General features: G+C 52.1%; 8 protein-coding genes across 8 annotated transcripts; 3 read left to right on the plus strand and 5 right to left on the minus strand.

Annotated features, from left to right (window-relative positions):
* Positions 1-271: 271 nt before the first annotated feature.
* N7458_002843 (uncharacterized protein) lies at positions 272-2,143 on the plus strand (the record flags this gene model as incomplete). The annotated part of the gene is made up of 5 exons (XM_056906226.1): positions 272-421; positions 494-636; positions 700-781; positions 880-1,279; positions 1,350-2,143. The coding sequence occupies 5 exons, from the start codon at positions 272-274 to the stop codon at positions 2,141-2,143; spliced, it is 1,569 nt and encodes a 522-aa protein (XP_056770333.1).
* Positions 2,144-2,383: 240 nt separating this feature from the next.
* On the minus strand, positions 2,384-3,050 carry N7458_002844 (uncharacterized protein; the record flags this gene model as incomplete). Its single annotated transcript, XM_056906227.1, has 2 exons — positions 2,384-2,658; positions 2,696-3,050. 2 exons carry the CDS (start codon positions 3,048-3,050, stop codon positions 2,384-2,386), a joined length of 630 nt encoding a protein of 209 aa, XP_056770334.1.
* Positions 3,051-3,160: 110 nt separating this feature from the next.
* N7458_002845 (uncharacterized protein) lies at positions 3,161-4,336 on the minus strand (the record flags this gene model as incomplete). The annotated part of the gene is made up of 1 exon (XM_056906228.1): positions 3,161-4,336. One exon carries the CDS (start codon positions 4,334-4,336, stop codon positions 3,161-3,163), a length of 1,176 nt encoding a protein of 391 aa, XP_056770335.1.
* Positions 4,337-4,611: 275 nt separating this feature from the next.
* Positions 4,612-5,481, minus strand: N7458_002846 (uncharacterized protein; the record flags this gene model as incomplete). Its single annotated transcript, XM_056906229.1, has 2 exons — positions 4,612-4,859; positions 4,959-5,481. The coding sequence occupies 2 exons, from the start codon at positions 5,479-5,481 to the stop codon at positions 4,612-4,614; spliced, it is 771 nt and encodes a 256-aa protein (XP_056770336.1).
* Positions 5,482-6,468: 987 nt separating this feature from the next.
* cpa1 (carbamoyl-phosphate synthase (glutamine-hydrolyzing) CPA1) lies at positions 6,469-7,818 on the plus strand (the record flags this gene model as incomplete). Its single annotated transcript, XM_056906230.1, has 1 exon — positions 6,469-7,818. The coding sequence occupies one exon, from the start codon at positions 6,469-6,471 to the stop codon at positions 7,816-7,818; it is 1,350 nt and encodes a 449-aa protein (XP_056770337.1).
* A 227-nt stretch (positions 7,819-8,045) lies between these two features.
* N7458_002848 (uncharacterized protein) lies at positions 8,046-9,701 on the minus strand (the record flags this gene model as incomplete). The annotated part of the gene is made up of 9 exons (XM_056906231.1): positions 8,046-8,253; positions 8,318-8,482; positions 8,546-8,603; positions 8,665-8,810; positions 8,867-8,976; positions 9,049-9,457; positions 9,511-9,525; positions 9,581-9,613; positions 9,673-9,701. 9 exons carry the CDS (start codon positions 9,699-9,701, stop codon positions 8,046-8,048), a joined length of 1,173 nt encoding a protein of 390 aa, XP_056770338.1.
* A 338-nt stretch (positions 9,702-10,039) lies between these two features.
* On the plus strand, positions 10,040-11,559 carry cwc2 (active spliceosome conformation promoter CWC2; the record flags this gene model as incomplete). Its single annotated transcript, XM_056906232.1, has 6 exons — positions 10,040-10,503; positions 10,571-10,605; positions 10,653-10,753; positions 10,810-10,869; positions 10,929-10,982; positions 11,044-11,559. The coding sequence occupies 6 exons, from the start codon at positions 10,040-10,042 to the stop codon at positions 11,557-11,559; spliced, it is 1,230 nt and encodes a 409-aa protein (XP_056770339.1).
* Positions 11,560-12,065: 506 nt separating this feature from the next.
* Positions 12,066-17,120, minus strand: cpcC (putative protein kinase (Gcn2); the record flags this gene model as incomplete). The annotated part of the gene is made up of 6 exons (XM_056906233.1): positions 12,066-12,373; positions 12,445-12,883; positions 12,949-14,376; positions 14,434-14,763; positions 14,816-16,864; positions 16,926-17,120. 6 exons carry the CDS (start codon positions 17,118-17,120, stop codon positions 12,066-12,068), a joined length of 4,749 nt encoding a protein of 1,582 aa, XP_056770340.1.
* Positions 17,121-17,600: the final 480 nt, after the last annotated feature.

The following is a 17,600-nucleotide window of genomic DNA, read 5'->3' on the forward strand; positions in this document are numbered from 1 at the left end:
TACCTGTTTCCTAATTTTCTTGTGCATTGTAGCGGATTATTCTATTCATTTGCCTTGTCTATTTTGTGAGAGTTGAGCCTTTGCTAGTCAGCTACTCGAGCCCTTGGGTAGAGTTAGTGTGCTGGCACATATGTACATAGGCGAAGCTAAACCCGATCGGGGAATGCGGAGAAGCATCCTCAACTCGGAGAAATCAACATAACGGTCCTTATCTCCACGTCTATTCTTGCCAGATCCCCTCCTCTTCCCGAATCAAGGGACAACCTCCATCATGAAGCGCAGGGTTACCTACGTCCAGCGTCCCGAAACCCCCTTCGAGCCACACCAGGCCTCCCTAAGCTCCTCCGCCGTATCGATCCGCGACCTGGACGCCGCGCGCGAGGACCGCATTACCTTCGGCCTGGAGGATCTCCCCGCGGAGGTAAGAGAGACCTTCTACCGAATCTGAAGATCAATTTGCATGATGAGCTAACTGTTTCCTGTGCCCGTGCAGCTTCGCGCAGTCCTCGAGCAGTCTCATGAGCTCCGCGTCCGATGGGCGACCGAGCGCTCTTTCGATGCTATTGCGCCCTTTGCGAGCAGGATCTCGCCTGGTTTGCATGTGCATTATACTCCGCTAGCAGCTGAGCAGTCATCGTAAGTGGGCATTTTGGGATCTCATTGCTTGCGCTCTGGTCATCTCTAATTGGGGTCTCGTAGGGAGGCGCTATGCTCGCTGCTGCGCACGGTATTCGGGAATCGCGAGGACGGACAGGCTGTGGTAGATTGCACAACACCAGAGGTAAATTGGAACTCGTACCTGGACAAACATGATGGGAATTCCTGTTATAAGGCATCGTTATGGGGAATTGAGTCGCCTAACTCGCATGCTCTGTACAGGACTCCTTCATCACACCCCCACTCCTATCCACCAGATTCGCGGCCTCGGCCTCCCTCCAATACTATACGCAGCTTCCAAGTCTACAGTCGCTGGTCGCGTTTATCCGACGTACGGTGTGTCCTCAGTGTCAGGTTGGCGGCACTGAGTGTCATGATCGTACCGATTCGCTACTGACGGCCGATACGGTCGATGTTGACTACGATAGTATCTCGCACGCATTGACTATCTCCGGTGTCTGGGCTAGTTCGCCCAGTAGTGGATGGACTGAGGAAATTTCTAAACCTTCTTCCAAATCAGATCAAGTCGAGTTTGGTCTTCTGGGTGCAGAGCAGGGCATTGAGCCCGAGGAGCTCAAGATGGGAGGGTTGCTAGCCGTGGTGGGGGAAGACAAGAAGATGAGTATGTTCTCAACATCATCTCTTACATGCATTATACAAGTCCCAGATACAATCATTCTGACCAAGTCCAGAACCAACAATGTTCTCCTTCCCATCTCGACACCATCCTCTCCCCACCGACGCCACTTACTCCATCTCCTTCAACAAACCAACCGGCCTCCACCCAACAATGTCCATCACCCTACAACGCCCCTCTCTCGAACGCCCACCGGCCCCCGAAGACGCAACCTGCGCCCTCCACACATACCTCACGCTTCCATCCTCCGTCTTCGGAGACCAGTACCAACTCGGCACGACAGACCCTCTCTTCCTCCAATCACATAACCTAGCTGCGCTCCACGCGCACGCCGGCGAGATGGACCTCGAAGCACCAGACTGGGCTGTACAGCGCTTGGGCTCAACATGGCTCTTCGAGCTAGCCACGCCAAACACACATGACTTTGACAAGACATCGAATTGGACCGCGACTATCCCGCTCCACCTGCGATACCTTCCTCCCTCGGAAACGGGGTATAGAACTGCGGAGGTACCGTGGCCCGTTGTTTTCTGGGCGTGTACAGCTGATGATGGAACGAAGATGGGTGTAAATCCCTTTGACCGTACGAATCTGGGCTGGGATGGGCTGTTTGGTCCGAAGACGATGTTTTATCAGCTTCATCCTCAGTCTGGTCGGCTTGTAGAGGGCATTGAGGTTCCTGTTCTGAAGCTGAAGGAGGGCGAGGGTCTGTTCCGGGCGCAGAATATTGAGTTGGGGACGTCGGTGGTTATCTTGCTTGGGTTCTTGTGGGTGCTTTGGCGGCTAGTTCAGGTTGCGTTGTCACGGTCTGGGCAGGACCGAGAGCAGCGACATGAGAAGAAGGAATGAGAATGAGGCTGAGACTGAGAGTGCAAGGCATATTGCAGGGTGTATAGTTGGTATTGTGTTTCCATTGGCGTTGCGGGTATCTCAGTATTATTCTCGTTGCATGCATAGTTACGACATGGCGTTTTGGGCCTCTCATCCACCATCCTTCCATAGACAGTGAGAATCAACCAGTGACCTCCGGTCCAGTCCACTTCCATCCTATCCACAGACTCACGATGATTCAATCTTGACCAGGCTTCCTTAAATTCCCATCTCCGGCAGCGGCCACGGCACATCCGTCATAAGAAACTGGTCAAGATCAAAGTTCTGCAAGCTGGGCATATCAATCATCAAATCTCCCAACCACGAAAGTTCCGCATCAGACACAGGACCCAGCACATCCTGCGCCCGAGCCTGCGTCTGAACCTGAGTCTGCACAGTTGCTTGCACATCTTCATCCCTCCCCAACCCAAGCTCATCGGACCGCGCATCCCCTTTAGACTGCTGCACCTCCGACACAGGAACCGGCACCGATACTGGCGGCACCGCAGCAGCCGCATTAGCCCTCAACACCTCCCCCCAAAGCCCTCGTATCATCCTCCTTCCTCCTCTGATGCAACGCAATAAGCAAGTACGCCGTCGAATACGCCTCCCGCATAACAGCCGTATCATACGCCGCCAAAACCTCCCTCAGCGTAGCCATCGCATCCGGCAACAGCGCCAGCGCTGCCCGATTGTCAATCGCCAACAACGTACAAACAACCTGGAACGGCACGTTCGCCACCTGGTGCCACGCACAGGTAGCAGCTACCATGGCGCGGGCTGCGCGGAGACCTCGACTCGCTAGCGCGAGGATACGGTCCAGCGCGCGGCCGGGGAGTGGTGCGTGGGCGTTTAGCGCGCGGACGCGCCGGTAGATGCAGAGCATTAGGTTGCATTGGACGAGGATGAGGGAGGGTTCGGTGTAGATTAGGTCTAGGACTGCTGTGAGGGCGGCTTCGAGGTCGGGGAGGTCTTGGGGTGTTGGGCCTGTTGGGTCTAGGCTTTCGGAGAGAGGGAGGAGATGATATAGATCTGTGTGGGTGGCTGGCGTTGGGGGGTGTGGGATGTTGCGCCGTGCAGGACGACGCGGGAGCGGCCTAGATCGAAGGAGATCCAGGTGTTGAGGTGGCGGGCCATGCCGAAGAGGCGGCGGCGGAGGTTGGTGTCGTTGGGTGGTTGTGTGGTGGTGTTGGATCCGTTGGGGACTTGGGAGTCTGAGGTTGCTGCTTGGATGAGGCCCGTTGCTTCGGGGTCTGGAGTTTCGATGTGTAGGCCGGCGGCTTCGACGAGGTGCATCAGTGTACAGCTGGCCATCCATGCGGCGTGTGGTGAGGCTGTCATCCGTAGGTAGGCCGCGCGGAGGACCCAGCCTGTCACTGTGTCGATAGTGGGCGTGTCTGGGCCGAGAATGCTCTTTTCTAGAAGCGCTCGCGCTGCATCCACGATGCATAGTTCTATGGATGACATCTCGCGCCGCGAAAATAAATGTCCAAAGGCTGCGACGCCGAGAAGTACAACATCGTATGTTCGCTCTGCTGGTTCGGCGACAGATATAGAAGACGCTGACCAGCGTTGTGTAATATGTGTAAGAACCGTTTTCCTGTCGAGGAATGCATAGCATGGATGAACTTTTTCAAAGTAAATCCCTGCTAGCCGGCGCATCTCGTCCTCGGATATCATCTTAGTGATAGGGCCGGGCGTTACAGGATACACCGAGGTCTCTGGTGACAGACGCCTCTCACCAACATTCCATGCAAAAAGATGCAATCGCGGCGCACGCGCAGGATCAATCCTAAGCCCAAGCTTGCGCACAAACGCAGCGCCAGAGTTCGCCTCCAGCGAATGGCTCATGCGACGCGCATCTTTCACACGAGGGTACGATCCCGGCGAAGCAGCGCTGCCCGCAGCGCTACTGGCCGGCTTAGCCAGCGGGACTGGTTGAGCCCATCCATCCGAAGGAGGAAGACGCTGTCGCTCGTCTAATCCTGACATAGAGGCCCGGTACATACTCCCGGATCGGGCGCGCTTCTTGCGCGGCAAGTCGCTGAACACGCAGGCGACGCCGGCCTGGGCGCAGGTGCTGCAGGGCTGTTCGCCGGAACATTTGCGTTTGCGGGATTGGCATGATAGACAGGCCGCGCGGGAGCGCTTACGGGGTGTTGACTCGGTCATCGAGGTGGGACCTGAGGACTTAAGAGAGCGTTGGACGTGGAGTCATTCGTGGAGAGTTCAAAAGTACTTGCAGTTGCGGGATGGGGTATTTAGGTTCGGGGCGCCAAGCGCGAGAGGCCAGAGCCCGCATTCGCATTGACTTTGGTGTCTGGGGTAACAATATTTAAACTGCATTTGCAAAGTTTGGAAGAATAATGCCATTCAAATAATCTCCAGTACGTATCTTGGGGTTTGATATTAATGTGACTACAAGCTTGTCTTTACTGTGGAGTCCTTTAATTCTCGTACTTTCTTCCGTCCGGGTAGCCCATCAAACCCTCCAGTTGCTTGAGATCGGGCAGTCCCGCTGGCCCTGGCATGTACTGGAAGTTATCACGGAAAGTGGTCCCGTTCCACCACAGCTCGTTCTTGTGTAACGCATCCATAATGCGCGGTGCATCAATGTAGGTTCGTATCTCGACCATTTGCTTCGTCTGGGGATGCCAGCGAGTTACCCAGACATTGACAATATCGAATGCTTCACCTGTCACTTTGTTAGGTGGAGATCTTGGTTGCTCGTATTTAATAGGTCAATGAGATATAGAATCGAGTATCCATCTTCTCTTCTTAGCAATCTTCTTACCAGAATTCATAATGCCCTTGAAATTGACCTCCTGCACCGACCACCGACTATTGCATCCCCCATGAATTGCTTGCGGGTGAATCTCGAATTTATCGGCATGGTCCATAAACAGCACGCTCACACGACGCAGGGCATTGACGTAAAAGTGTAGGAGATCATGATATCGTCCGGCAATTGGATGGTGGCCGACAACGGTAAAATTGACATCCTTATTGATCAGTGTGAACAACTTGGTCATATCCTTCTCTAGGTCTTTAAACGAGTCCCAAATATGCATCTGCGATACATATTCACAGTCGGTGGAGGGATTCTCAAACTGGAATCCTTCTCGCTCGCGGGGACTTGGATCGTGAATGATCCCATCGCCATTGCAGTTCCCATCAGGGTCGGCTAGGCCTGTTCCGCCACATCTGGGGTCCTCGAGGGGAAGAGGCTGTTGTGAGCTGGCTCTAATGATGCTGCCGAGGGTAGCTGGGACCCAATTGATCGTCAGGGCGGCGGTAAGATATTGCAGGATAATCATCGTGCTAATACCCAGGGAAGGTTATTGAAAGCTGACAGCTTCGATAGCTACTGGATGATGTGTATCGACACTCTCTTCATCGCATCTTTCTTCTTTTATACTACTTGGTGCCTTGCAACCGTTTAATGTGTATATTGACCGGTCAAAATGATCCGCAAACGTTACCAATTTACCTTGCTGGTGACATATACTACCCTGGACAAGGCTCTCTGTCAATCGAGTGACACAAGAGGAAATTCACCGAGAAATCGCGACGTCCTTTGTCCCAGACTGGCCCCGCCGCTTTTGACCAGTCTTAGCGCCACCAAAGCAACTGAGTCCACTCAGGCACCTGGGCAATTTGTCTTTGACTACTACTTGGTAGCGGTGTGCAAATATTCTTGGCAGGGCGTCGTGATAAGCCTGCCCAATTGGCCAATCATATGACAGGCATTTCTGACGGATGAGTCAGCTATCGACAGCCCGCTCAGCCGATGTCGGGCCCGGGCACCTGATTGGCCACGCCGGTGGTCGGTGAGGCCCGAAGCACGTGCCCCCACTGACTCAACGAAAACCTCTTCCTCTTCCTCTTCCTCTTCTCCTCCTCCTCCAGTTCTTCCCACCCACAGCTACACCTCCACATCCAATCTACCTATGTCGTGCTAAACGCATCTCTTCTTTTCTTCTTTTTCTTTGACTGCTACATCTTCAGTCGCGCTTATGTGTTTGGCACCATCTATCTTCACTTCCCAGGTATGTTACTCGCCGGCTCACGATCCCTGGAGTTTATCAATGGCTTTCTATTACAGTGACAACAACCCATGCTAATGCCTTTCTCTCTAGGACTATATCTCGGGTATGCTTCGAATCATTCCAACGGCCTTGCATTGAGGCCCCATTGCATTCTCCGCGATACTAACTATCCCTTGCAGACCATCTTTGGAAAGCCCGTATTAACTGAATCGACCTACCCATCTTCCGTTCAGTCTTCTCATTCCTCAAAACAAAATGTTCATGAATCTGTTCAAGGCCATGCCCGCTCGGGCTCAGGCCTTCGCCACCGTGAAGCCCCAAGCCCGCTTCATGGCTACCGTTCGTCAGCGTGCCGCGCTGGAACCCGCCACCTTCACCATCCGTGACGGTCCCATGTTCACCGGCAAGTCCTTTGGCGCTCGCTCCAACATCTCTGGCGAGGCGGTCTTCACTACCTCCCTGGTCGGGTACCCTGAGTCCCTGACCGACCCCTCCTACCGCGGTCAGATCCTGGTTTTCACTCAGCCCCTGATTGGAAACTACGGTGTGCCCTCCGCCGAGAAGGACCCCAACGGTCTTCTCAAGTACTTCGAGTCCCCCAACCTGCAGGCGGCCGGTGTGGTCGTAGCCGATGTTGCTGAGCAGTACAGCCACTGGACTGCCGTGGAGAGCTTGGGCGAGTGGTGTGCGCGGGAAGGTGTTCCGGCCATCTCTGGAGTTGACACTCGTGCTATCGTCACCTATCTCCGTGAGCAGGGTTCCTCCCTCGCTAAGATCACGGTTGGCGAGGAGTACGATGCCAACGAGGACGAGGCCTTCACCGACCCGGAACAGATTCACTTGGTGCGTCAGGTCAGCACCAAGCAGCCTTTCCACATCAGCGCTGCTGACCCTCACTCGCACGTCGCTGTCCTCGACTGCGGTGTGAAGGAGAACATCCTGCGCAGTCTGGTGAACCGTGGCTCTAGCGTCACTGTTTTCCCCTTCGACTACCCCATCCACAAGGTGGCCCACCACTTTGATGGTGTCTTCATCTCCAACGGCCCCGGTGACCCCACCCACTGCCAGGACACCGTTTTCCACCTGAAGCGTTTGATGGAGACTTCCCAGGTCCCCATCTTCGGTATCTGCCTGGGTCACCAGCTGCTCGCTCTGGCTACCGGTGCTCGCACCATCAAGCTCAAGTACGGTAACCGGGCCCACAACATCCCGGCTCTGGACCTGAGCACTGGTCGCTGCCACATCACCAGCCAGAACCACGGTTACGCCGTTGATGCTTCCACCCTGTCCCCTGAGTGGAAGCCCTACTTCGTGAACCTCAACGACCAGAGCAACGAGGGCATGATCCACAAATCCCGCCCCATCTTCAGCACCCAGTTCCACCCCGAGGCCAAGGGCGGTCCCCTTGACTCGTCCTACCTCTTCGATATCTACCTGGACAGCGTCCAGAAGTACAAGAAGAGCCAGGCCGGTCTTTACCCTCACCGTGACAGCCGCCCCAGCCCCCTGCTGGTGGATCTTCTGGGTAACGAGCGTGTGGGCGTCCAGCCCACCGTTGGCATGCAGAACATTGCTGCCGCTGCCGCTGCCGCCGCCGTGGCATAAATGTTCTTATGTCGGGTGGGAGTTCGGCTTGGTTTAATCGGTTGTGTCTTTGGAAATTTGGTCTTTTCTCGGGGTTCATAGTCTAGTTCTGTTCATACTTCTTATTTCATGTCATATTCAATCTGAAATACAATCATCAAAACATACACACATATCTCTTTTCATTCTTGCCGTATACATGAAAATATTGTTCAAGTAAATTGTGCCTCTCAACGTTCTGTTCTATTCTATTTCGCGACTATAGATACCACATCCTCATCTGCAACCATATGCCCTAATCCTACGCGCTGCGGCACATGTCTCGCGCTCGCACCCCAAACCATGGCATACTTGAAAGTTTCCTTGAGTGTGCGGTGAATCTGGTCGCAAACATCCTCGATGGTCGAATCTCGGCGCACGATGAGAGCCTCGCTGAAATCGGGCTCTTCTCCCTTTCTGCAAGCCAGCAAGTTAGACATTTAAATTTATACGAGACTTGAAAACAGCGAGTGGCTCTTACCGCTTGGTGTACAGGCGCATCAGACGCAGTTCCGTCCAAATCCGTTCAATCACCTCCTGCACTCCGAGATCGAGCTCGCAAGACATGACGGCTGTGTGAGGCTCGCGGGCCAGCTGGTCCAGGAACTCGAGGCTGACGCTGTCGATCTTGTTGTAGACGTACAAGCTGAGTGGAATGTTAGGGAAGAGGACTTTGATGTAGACCGTCACGATGAAGGAAGTAACCTACCAACGAATGTACTTGCGGTGGTCTTTCATGATCACGTCAATGAAGTCATCAATCGTTGCTAGAATAAAAGATGGCTGTCAGTAGATACTTCGGGCAATTCGCAGATTTGGGGGTTGTACCGTTCTCGTCTCGTACCAATACCTCACAGTTGAGCATCTTGTAGTCGCGAAGGACGTTGTAAATGATCTTCTCATCCAAGTTCTTGGGTGGTGTCTGGAAGGTGATCTTCATGCCACCGGCCTTTTTGACCTTGAGGTAGATGTTTCTGTGATATCTATGTAAGTCGGTGGATCAAGTGTATCCAGATTCACGATCACTCACGGTGGTTCCTTGTTCAATCGAATGCCCACAGCATCCAATTCAGCCTCCAGCAGCGCACGCTGCTCGGCACGCTTCGTAGCATCAAGGATCATGAGAATCAAATCACTGGTCTAGATATCCAGTCAACATTTTGCGTCCCATCCACCAGCCAAACACTCAACCATCACATGAGTAAGACATACCTTCGCTGCAGAAATAACCTGACGACCACGACCCTTACCCTCCGAGGCACCCTCGATAATACCGGGCAAATCCAGAATCTGAATCTCAGCACCGCCATACTCCAGGACACCGGGGATAGCAGTCAGCGTGGTGAAGCTGTACGATGCAGCCTCACTCTTGGTTTTCGTGATTTTAGAGAGGAAAGTAGACTTTCCGACGGATGGGAATCCGACCAGGGCTACACGCGCATCTCCGCTCTTGCTCACGTCGAAGCCGGAGCCACCACCGGAGCCGGCACCGCCAGTGGGCTCGAGAAGCTGGGCTCGTAGACGAGCGAGTTTTCTGTGGATTGAAGTTAGCTGGTCATTCTGCGGGAGAATCTCTGGAATTGGGAGATTGTGAACCCTTTCAATAGACCCAAATGATATTCTGCAAGATATTAGTTCTCCAAGTCCGTTTTCCAGGGAATTCAGGAGACCAACCTGTCGCCTTGTTCTCTGCGGGGCATGTTAGCGGGGTGATTGATAACTAGGGATTTTGGGATGAAGCAACTTACTCTGCGTCCGGCGCATCTCATCCTCAATCCTGTAGACAACACAATCAGCATTGTATAATCCATATGCCTGTTTCAAGGGAGTTCGTACTCCTTAATCTTTTCCGTGATGTTCACCATCTTGTCGGTTGATGAGGCTCTACGCCTGAACGACTCTGAAGACCTGTTTTGTTTGTTTTCCTCGCCTTGCCAGGCTTACTAGACAAGAAAGTTACCGTAAACACTGTCTTATCTGCTCTCAAAGCCCCGAATCGTACGAGTCTCGCGAATATCAAAGCCAGCGAGAAAGTTGTTCGCCCGCCAAAAACCTTATGTAAGCCAAAAATAGCGGGTGCTCGATTCCACCAAGCGGGGCAATATTGTTTCACCGCTCCCTTCACCGCCCTTCCGGTTTCACCTTCTTTCCTTCTATCAACCTCATCGCGATCAGCCCGTTGCCATTCACTTTACACACAACAATGGACACAACGACCGAGCCCAGCAATGCTGTCGCCGAACTCGACAATACCAAAGCGCACACGGAGGGAGACGAACAAGCTCTCCAACCGGTGAAAAAGACTAAAAAGATCATCCGGCGCCGCAAGAAGCCCGCTCGCGTGCAAGTCGATCCCTCGACTGTTAAGAGCGAACCTCCGGCTCAAACAGGCGAGCTCTGGAACATTTGGTACAGCAAATGGAGTGGAGGTGACTCACATGATAAACATGGGCTGGATCAACCTGCGCCATCCCGATGCAACGTCGCGGCGGATTCGGGATACACCAAGGCCGATCAAATTCCCGGATCATACTTTTGCCTATACTTTAGTAAGGGTCAGTGTTGGAAGGGTCCGGCTTGCGAGTATTTACATCGCATTCCGACGATTCATGACCTTTTCAATCCCAGTGTGGATGCGTTTGGTCGTGACAAGCACCAGGATTATCGGTAAGCTATCCGCCCAGGTATCTTGGATCGCTATTGTTTGTTCAGATTCTAAATACTATATTTCTAGAGACGATATGAGCGGTGTTGGCGCGTTTACCCGAGGTTCGTATATTCAAACCGGATACCACTTTCTCGCTACCCAGCTATAGCTGATGGTAGACTTGGCGATGGCTCGGTCACTAACTCTATCTCTACTCCAGTTAATCGTACTCTTTACGTCGGACGCATTCACGTTACAGACGACATTGAAGTGAGTTGTTTATCGACTATGTCTTGTTTGAGTCGAAGTCACTAACTCAGGCGCAGGAAGTAGTCGCTCGCCACTTTGCGGAATGGGGGCAAATTGAGCGAATTCGCGTTCTAACGGTAAGTTGGAATACAGCTCCAATTATCTCTTCTTGACCGTCAGCTTACAATTTCAACAGGGAAAGGGTGTGGCTTTCGTTACGTATTCGAACGAAGCTAATGCGCAGTTCGCCGTGAGTATCCCCCAACCGTGCACTAGCTTATCTCAAGTATCCAGCACTGACTCCACCACAGATGCAAGCAATGTCACATCAAAGCCTAGACCATGACGAAATCTTGAACGTAAGATGGGCAACTGTCGACCCGAACCCCCTATCTCAAAAGCGTGAGGCACGAAGATTGGAAGAGCAAGCTGCGGAAGCAGTCCGGAGAGCTCTCCCCGCCGCGTTCGTGGCGGAGATCGAAGGACGCGATCCCGAAGCTAAGAAGAGAAAGAAGATCGAGGGCACATTTGGACTACAAGGTTACGATGTACCGGATGACGTTTGGCATGCACGCACGCGGCAGCTCGAGGATGCACCAGCAACTGGACAGCTTGAGGCACCTGAGCAGCCATTTATGCTCGAGGAGGGAGCAGCGGGCGGCCAAGCCCAGCCAGAGGCAGAGCCGGACGCACAGGGCGGTATTTTCTCGAGTGCTACGTTGGCGGCTCTTCGGGGTATGTCTGGAAGTAATGTGACGACGCAGGCTGCACCGAAGAGCTCTGGTGGGCCGCTGGTAGCTTATGGAAGTGATGACGAGAGTGACTAGACTTCGCAGCTGCAGTTAGTTCGTACTCGGGCCTCTCAACCTGACTAGGACATTTGCGATCTCTTCATGTATAATAGCATCGATACCTCTTGAGTCCAAAAGGAAAGATTTCTTTTTTGATCTACAATAGACACCAGGCCCCTTTCGAGAGACCTATAAGTAGACAGTATGGTCATGTTAAATCTGCTCCCTAGGATTGTAGGAGATAATATATTGATCAGCGTGATTCATCACGGGGTATCATCCCGGGGATTTCGCTAAAAACAGGACTAGCAGACGATGTAGGTGTTGAAAGATGAGAGGGGATTCATAACAAGAGTTGAGGGTAAACAATAACCAAAGAATCAAAACTTCCGCCCAGATGATGTAAATGCAATAATGTTCACCCATATCCATGCAGGTCGTCGCAAGCACCAAACCAACCCCAAAAAAAGCAAATCAGACATGAACAGACATAAACATGAACTCCTCAAACCTCCACATTCTATCCTAAATCATTCATTCGTTCACTTGTCACAAGGACCAAGATCATAATACACACACGAGCCCGTTCGATAATTGTAGATAAACGCATTCGTGTAGCTCTCGTTGCTATCATCGATGCGATTCTCCGAGGCCAAATCACTCAGCAATTCGTAAACTTGGCTTAGGTATTTCCGTTCTGTCAACGGCGCATTCTGGATGACTGTGCGCCAGCTGTCTGGGTCGGAGAGTCTAGTGTCGCGGATGGAGTCGAGGACGTCGTCGCGGGTATCGATTGCGGCCACGGGGCCGTTACGAGCGTTCTCGGCGACTTCGCGAGAGCGTAGGAGAGCTTAATGCTATATGTCAGTAATATGTTTCTTGATGGTAGTTGTTAGAGATCAATAGTCAAGGAAAACATACCTGACTCAACAATATTCCTGCGATTGGTCTTCTTGCTCCGATGTTGAGGAACAAGAATACGCACATCATTCGCTTTCTCATTCGACAAGAGAGCATCTTGCTGGCCAGGTTGACGTGCCTGGCGCGGATCAGAAGTGCCCTCCCGCTGGTGGCGGGCTTGCACTTCTGCTCGAAGCCACGGGACGAGTTCGGAGCTACGAATATCAAACTCCTCTTTGCGGACGAGGTTTCGCACTTTGTAGCCCCGCTCTTTGCTATCTTGCTTGGCGATCACGATCCAGCGGTGATTGTGTTCTCGGTACTTGGCCATTAGCTCTTCGAGTGATGAGGCGTCTACTGCAAGTTCGGCACTGATGCCGTTGGTCCAGAGGTCTTCGATTATTTTGACGCCCATTGTGCGGAGGACAGTTGCATCGAAACTTGCCACGAGGACATCACACTATTTAAATGTGGCATTAGTTGACGACTTCAAATTCGCGGGCCAATTAGAATGGCATGACTTACTCTTCGAGTTGTCCAATACAGCTCAGCCCCAGACTCGATATCCTTCGATGGTGCCCGGGACTTCAGGTATTCGGCCATTGAGGAGCCCAGTCTATCCGAGCTGAGGTTAAACCCAACTGCATGAGCCTGCGGTCTACTTGACAAGACCTTTGGTGCGAATTCCTGGATCAAGCGATCATAACGCCCGCCCGCAGCGAAGACATCACGCCGCTTAGTATCGAAAACACATTGGAACAATATGCTGCCCCGGTAGAACTTGTCATGCAAGCTGCTGAGCGGATTAATGTAGACTTTGCGCTTGACACCAAAGCTCTGCAAGTAGCTCATAAGGACATTTAAGCGAGCAAAGATGGGAGGAATTCGCTCCGCAAATTCAGTGCCTTCCATAATGGTTTGTAGCCTGCGGAGGGTCTCTTTTGGAGAGTCTCTGAAATCGAACCTTGCAAGATCATCCAATGATGTTGACGCGACTCCGATAGACGGGGACCGAAGCTCGCTTCGGATCTTTTGCATAGTCCATTTGCCGACATTCAGCTTACTGATGACGTCCTTGACGAGTGGTATTTGTGAAGGAGTGATGCGGCAGAATTCCATGATGAGCTGCAGGAGATCGGAATGATTGACCAGGAAGCACATTGTGGCGGACCGAAGAGGCGGGAACTCGTCAATGATCTCGTCGAGGACTTTAATCACTTCTGCTTCCTTCAGAGCCAGGTCTAATGTGTTGTAAGAGACGATGTCAAAGTCGACTTCCTGATGTGTGCGAGGTTCACTGCCGTGAGTAGACTCTCTGTAAACAGTTCCAAAGGCAAAAGTCTTCTCTAGGGAAGGATCTTGACGGGGAATCGCTCGTGCATTCGGGACCGTAAGATCAAAAGGTAATTGCAGCAGGTTTCCCGAGGCATCCAGCAAGCGCACGGCACCAGAAGAATAGTGCTGAGACCGTGGGAAGAGCATCTGTCTTGGCGATTCTACGGCACCGTGCCTGCGGAAAATGGAAGTCAGCCGCTTCTTGACGAGTCCCTGGACGAGAAGCTCATTGGCTGCCGGTGTTGTTTGCGAGTCCATATCCCAGGCGATATCCTCGAATTTCTTCAGGGATTGAGAAAATATCGCAGAAAGGATCTTCTTGTAGTCTGGGGAATTTGGATCGGACAGCAAGTGAACAATAGCCCGTCGGAATGTCTCTTCTTCAACTTGGAGAGGAATTCGACCGCTAGAAAGGAGCTCAGAAGCTGTAGGACGCTCAGCCGGGCTGTGGCTCAGCAGTGATTCGATGATCTGCCCCTGTACGACCTTCTCAGACTGTTGGAATGTAGGCGGCAGAGTATGGTACTTTTCTCTGATCGCTCGTAAGGTTTGATCCCGTTCCATACCAGTCGAAAGAGGGTGACACATCTCAAAGAAAATAACACCGAGGGAGAACATCTAGAAAAGATCAGCATGGAATTGGGCAAGGGCTTAGCTATAGTAAGTGATACTCACATCAACTTTCTCGTTGTAGTGCCCCGGTAACCCTGACTTCATCTCTGGTGCAACATAGTACGTTGTTCCTAGACTGCGAGTGAAGTCTCCTTCAAAGTCCGCTGCTGCTGACGAGCGTACAGCAGTCATGAACTGCCCACTAGTGGCAAGACCAAAGTCTCCGATACGGGGGTTATTAGCGACATCGATGAAAATATTGTCGGGCTTCAAATCTCTATGAATAATGCCATGGCTGTGAATGTGGCTCAAGCCATCGAGGATTTGTCGGAACAGGCGCCAAGACCGATCTATGTCATCGTACAAGCCGTTTTTGATCAAATCACGCAGTGTCTGTGTACATAGTCAACATTGAGATACCAATATATGTGCTTTTCTAACTCACGTGTTTCTCGCAATACTCCATTTGAATGTAAAGCGTAGTCATGATAGGTCGACCGTATGAGCCTGACTGTGCGTGGCTCAGTTCACCACTGCGTTCGGTGCCAGTGCCCGTCTCAAAGGTCTCTGGAGTATCACGATGTCCTTGATTCGAAATTGTTCCCTCGTTTTCCTCATCGCTGTCCGAAGCGGCGAATTCGATTTTTGGATACCCGCTGGAGCTGATGAAGTCCAGACCGCCGGTGCTAAATCCACGGTGGTCTTGACTGGCGAACGGATCGCCTTCAGTCGATGAAATCGCTTCCTCTTCGATGTGATTGAAGTCTTCCTCCAGCCATGCAGTATAGTACCGCACAACATATGGATGATTTAGTCGCGAAAGAAGCATGATTTCCGAAAGTGTGTCTTTCAGTGCCGCTGCTGAAGTCTGAGATATCTTCTTGACGGCATAGAAACGGCCATCCAGTTTGTTCCTGGCTTTGACAACTTGCCCAAACCCACCGCGGCCTAAGTGACCAGCCTCATCAAAGTCTTGGTGATATCGTGAGAAGGCTGGCATGGCCCCAAAGGAGTCAAGTCGTGGTCGTCGTTGAAGTGATACTGAGTTGGAAGGCCTATCACGCATGGTCAAAGGCGCATCTACCCGGAAAAACTCCGACGGCAGAAGTTGGAAGGCAGTCGGTCGCTTCCTAGGGTCTGGTCGGAAGAACTCTCGAAGTAGATCTTGCAGCGGAGGGGAAAGGCCTAGCGAGACCATCAACTGATTGGCCGAGGTATATCGCAGAAGGACATCTTTTCCAAAGGCCATCTGTAACAGGATGATGCCAAGGTCCCAGACATCAGTCTTCATAGTCGGAGTGGCACCCTCCTGTGTCAGTTCCGGAGGCAACCAGAGCGGGGACTTGGACGTGGTTAGAGACCGCTTTCCACCAGGTGAATCTGGCAGGGCCTCTTCAACGCTAGCTTCAAGTTTGACCATGGTCCCACCAGAAGTGTTCCTGCATAACATTATTCGACCGCAGTGGATGTTTCCATGGACAAATCCGCTGCGATGGTAGAACTCCAACGCTTCAAGCAGCTGTATCATCCACCCTCGAAGGGTCTCAACAGCGACAGTCCCTACGATATCGAGAAGCTCGGACAGCGAACCCTTGTTCGCAAACTCCAGAAGAGCAAGGATGGTCCATGTATTATCGGGGGAGTCAAGGTGACTTAGTGGACGAATGATCTTGAAGCCGACAAATTCGACTAGGTTCGGGTGTCGAAGTCGTTTCAAGCCTTCCAGACGATCCTCGCTAGATCGCATCTGCTCTCGAAATGTGAATGATTCAGAGCCTTTCTCATTGAGAAGAATCTCTTTGAGAACAAGAAGAGGCACGTGGCACCTGCCCTCGGAAACGACGGGTCTCACGGTGAACGTTTTCTTGCCCAGTTTGCATTGCAGCAAAGTCTTTCCATGCACTGCACGGAACAATAACAGCTGTTCATCGGTGTCGTTGACCGATAAAGGTGGGTCGAATGATATTGCGCCTGGGGTGTTCTCCACGAGATCTTCTACCTCACTCGAATCGACTCCACCAGTCCGACTCTTGCGCCGCAAGATCTGAGCCTTGTTTCGTTGACGGGCCCTGTCTTCAAGCATCAGTTGAAGCGCACGTGCCTCTTCCACGTGTGCGGCCTCTTGTTTCCGCAGTTCTTCTTGCTTTTCAAGCTCTGCGCGGTGGATAGCAGCCGCCTTTTGTTCCATGCGCTCTTCCTCGAGGCTGGGTAGATCTTTGTCCTGTTCTCGAGCTTGCGCAACATCTTCCAATACATCTTGAATAGACACTGCTAGCTCATAGATCATTTCACTGCCGAGAAGGGTCCTCGGTTTCTCCCGAACAATTTTGCGAATCCTAGATCGGGCATTCTCGCGAAGGTCGTCGAGGTTTTCCAGCGACAGATTCGGGACAGTTTTAGGGTAGGTCGCTGGTAGTTCGACAAGAAGCACGAGACAAACGTCTGGATTTGAGGAGGCTCGAAGGTGGAGCTTAAACGTTACGTTGGAGGATTGCTAGAGGATCACAGGTCAGAGAGAGGCTCGAGCGCTCGATGAAGTCAATTATTCCACTCACCTGCCATGCTGAGCGGCGAGTCTCGACCTCTTCATAGTCATCGCCATAGATTGAACGGAGGGCTTCGACCTCGTTCAGGTGGATTTCACGGTAATTGGTTGTTGCTATTACGGGGGACGTCACGGAAGAGGAATCGGAGGCTGAAGATGTTTGCTTTTTCACACGGGGAGCTTTCTTCCTTTGTTTGGGAGACATCGCGGGCACGGGGGCGTGGCGCGAAGTCGCCCTACATCCGGGATTGGAGGTACGACATGGAGAGGTTTCTGGAATCTAGTTGTAGGGTAGAAATTAAGGTCCAAGAGGGAATCACGTTCGGAGACGACGTACGAGGAGGGGTCTTTTTTTGCGGCGAGGGACAAAACAGGCGGTCAGCAAATGCGAAGGGCGTGGCTTATCGGGCTTATCTCCCTATCGATAAGCTCAGAAGCGTAACGGAGTTTGTCTCGTTTGCACTTTTTATACTTCGACTGTATACTTCGAGGATACCCAGGGGAAGAAAAACATTTCGATTGCTTTTGAAGTTCCTCAAGTCTCTTACAAATCACCATATTCAATATCCAAAGAATCTAAAAGTCCATAGCAAACAGCCAAGGTACATAACCACATGCCTAAAAGTGGGTATTTCGGGTCTTCTGGGGCCGTCTGCGTTGTCCTCCAGCTAAACTCGACTCGATT

The sequence above is a fragment of the Penicillium daleae genome (assembly GCF_028827525.1).
Source record: "Penicillium daleae strain IBT 16125 chromosome Unknown utg000002l_segment0_segment0, whole genome shotgun sequence".
NCBI classification, from domain to species: Eukaryota; Fungi; Ascomycota; class Eurotiomycetes; order Eurotiales; family Aspergillaceae; genus Penicillium; species Penicillium daleae.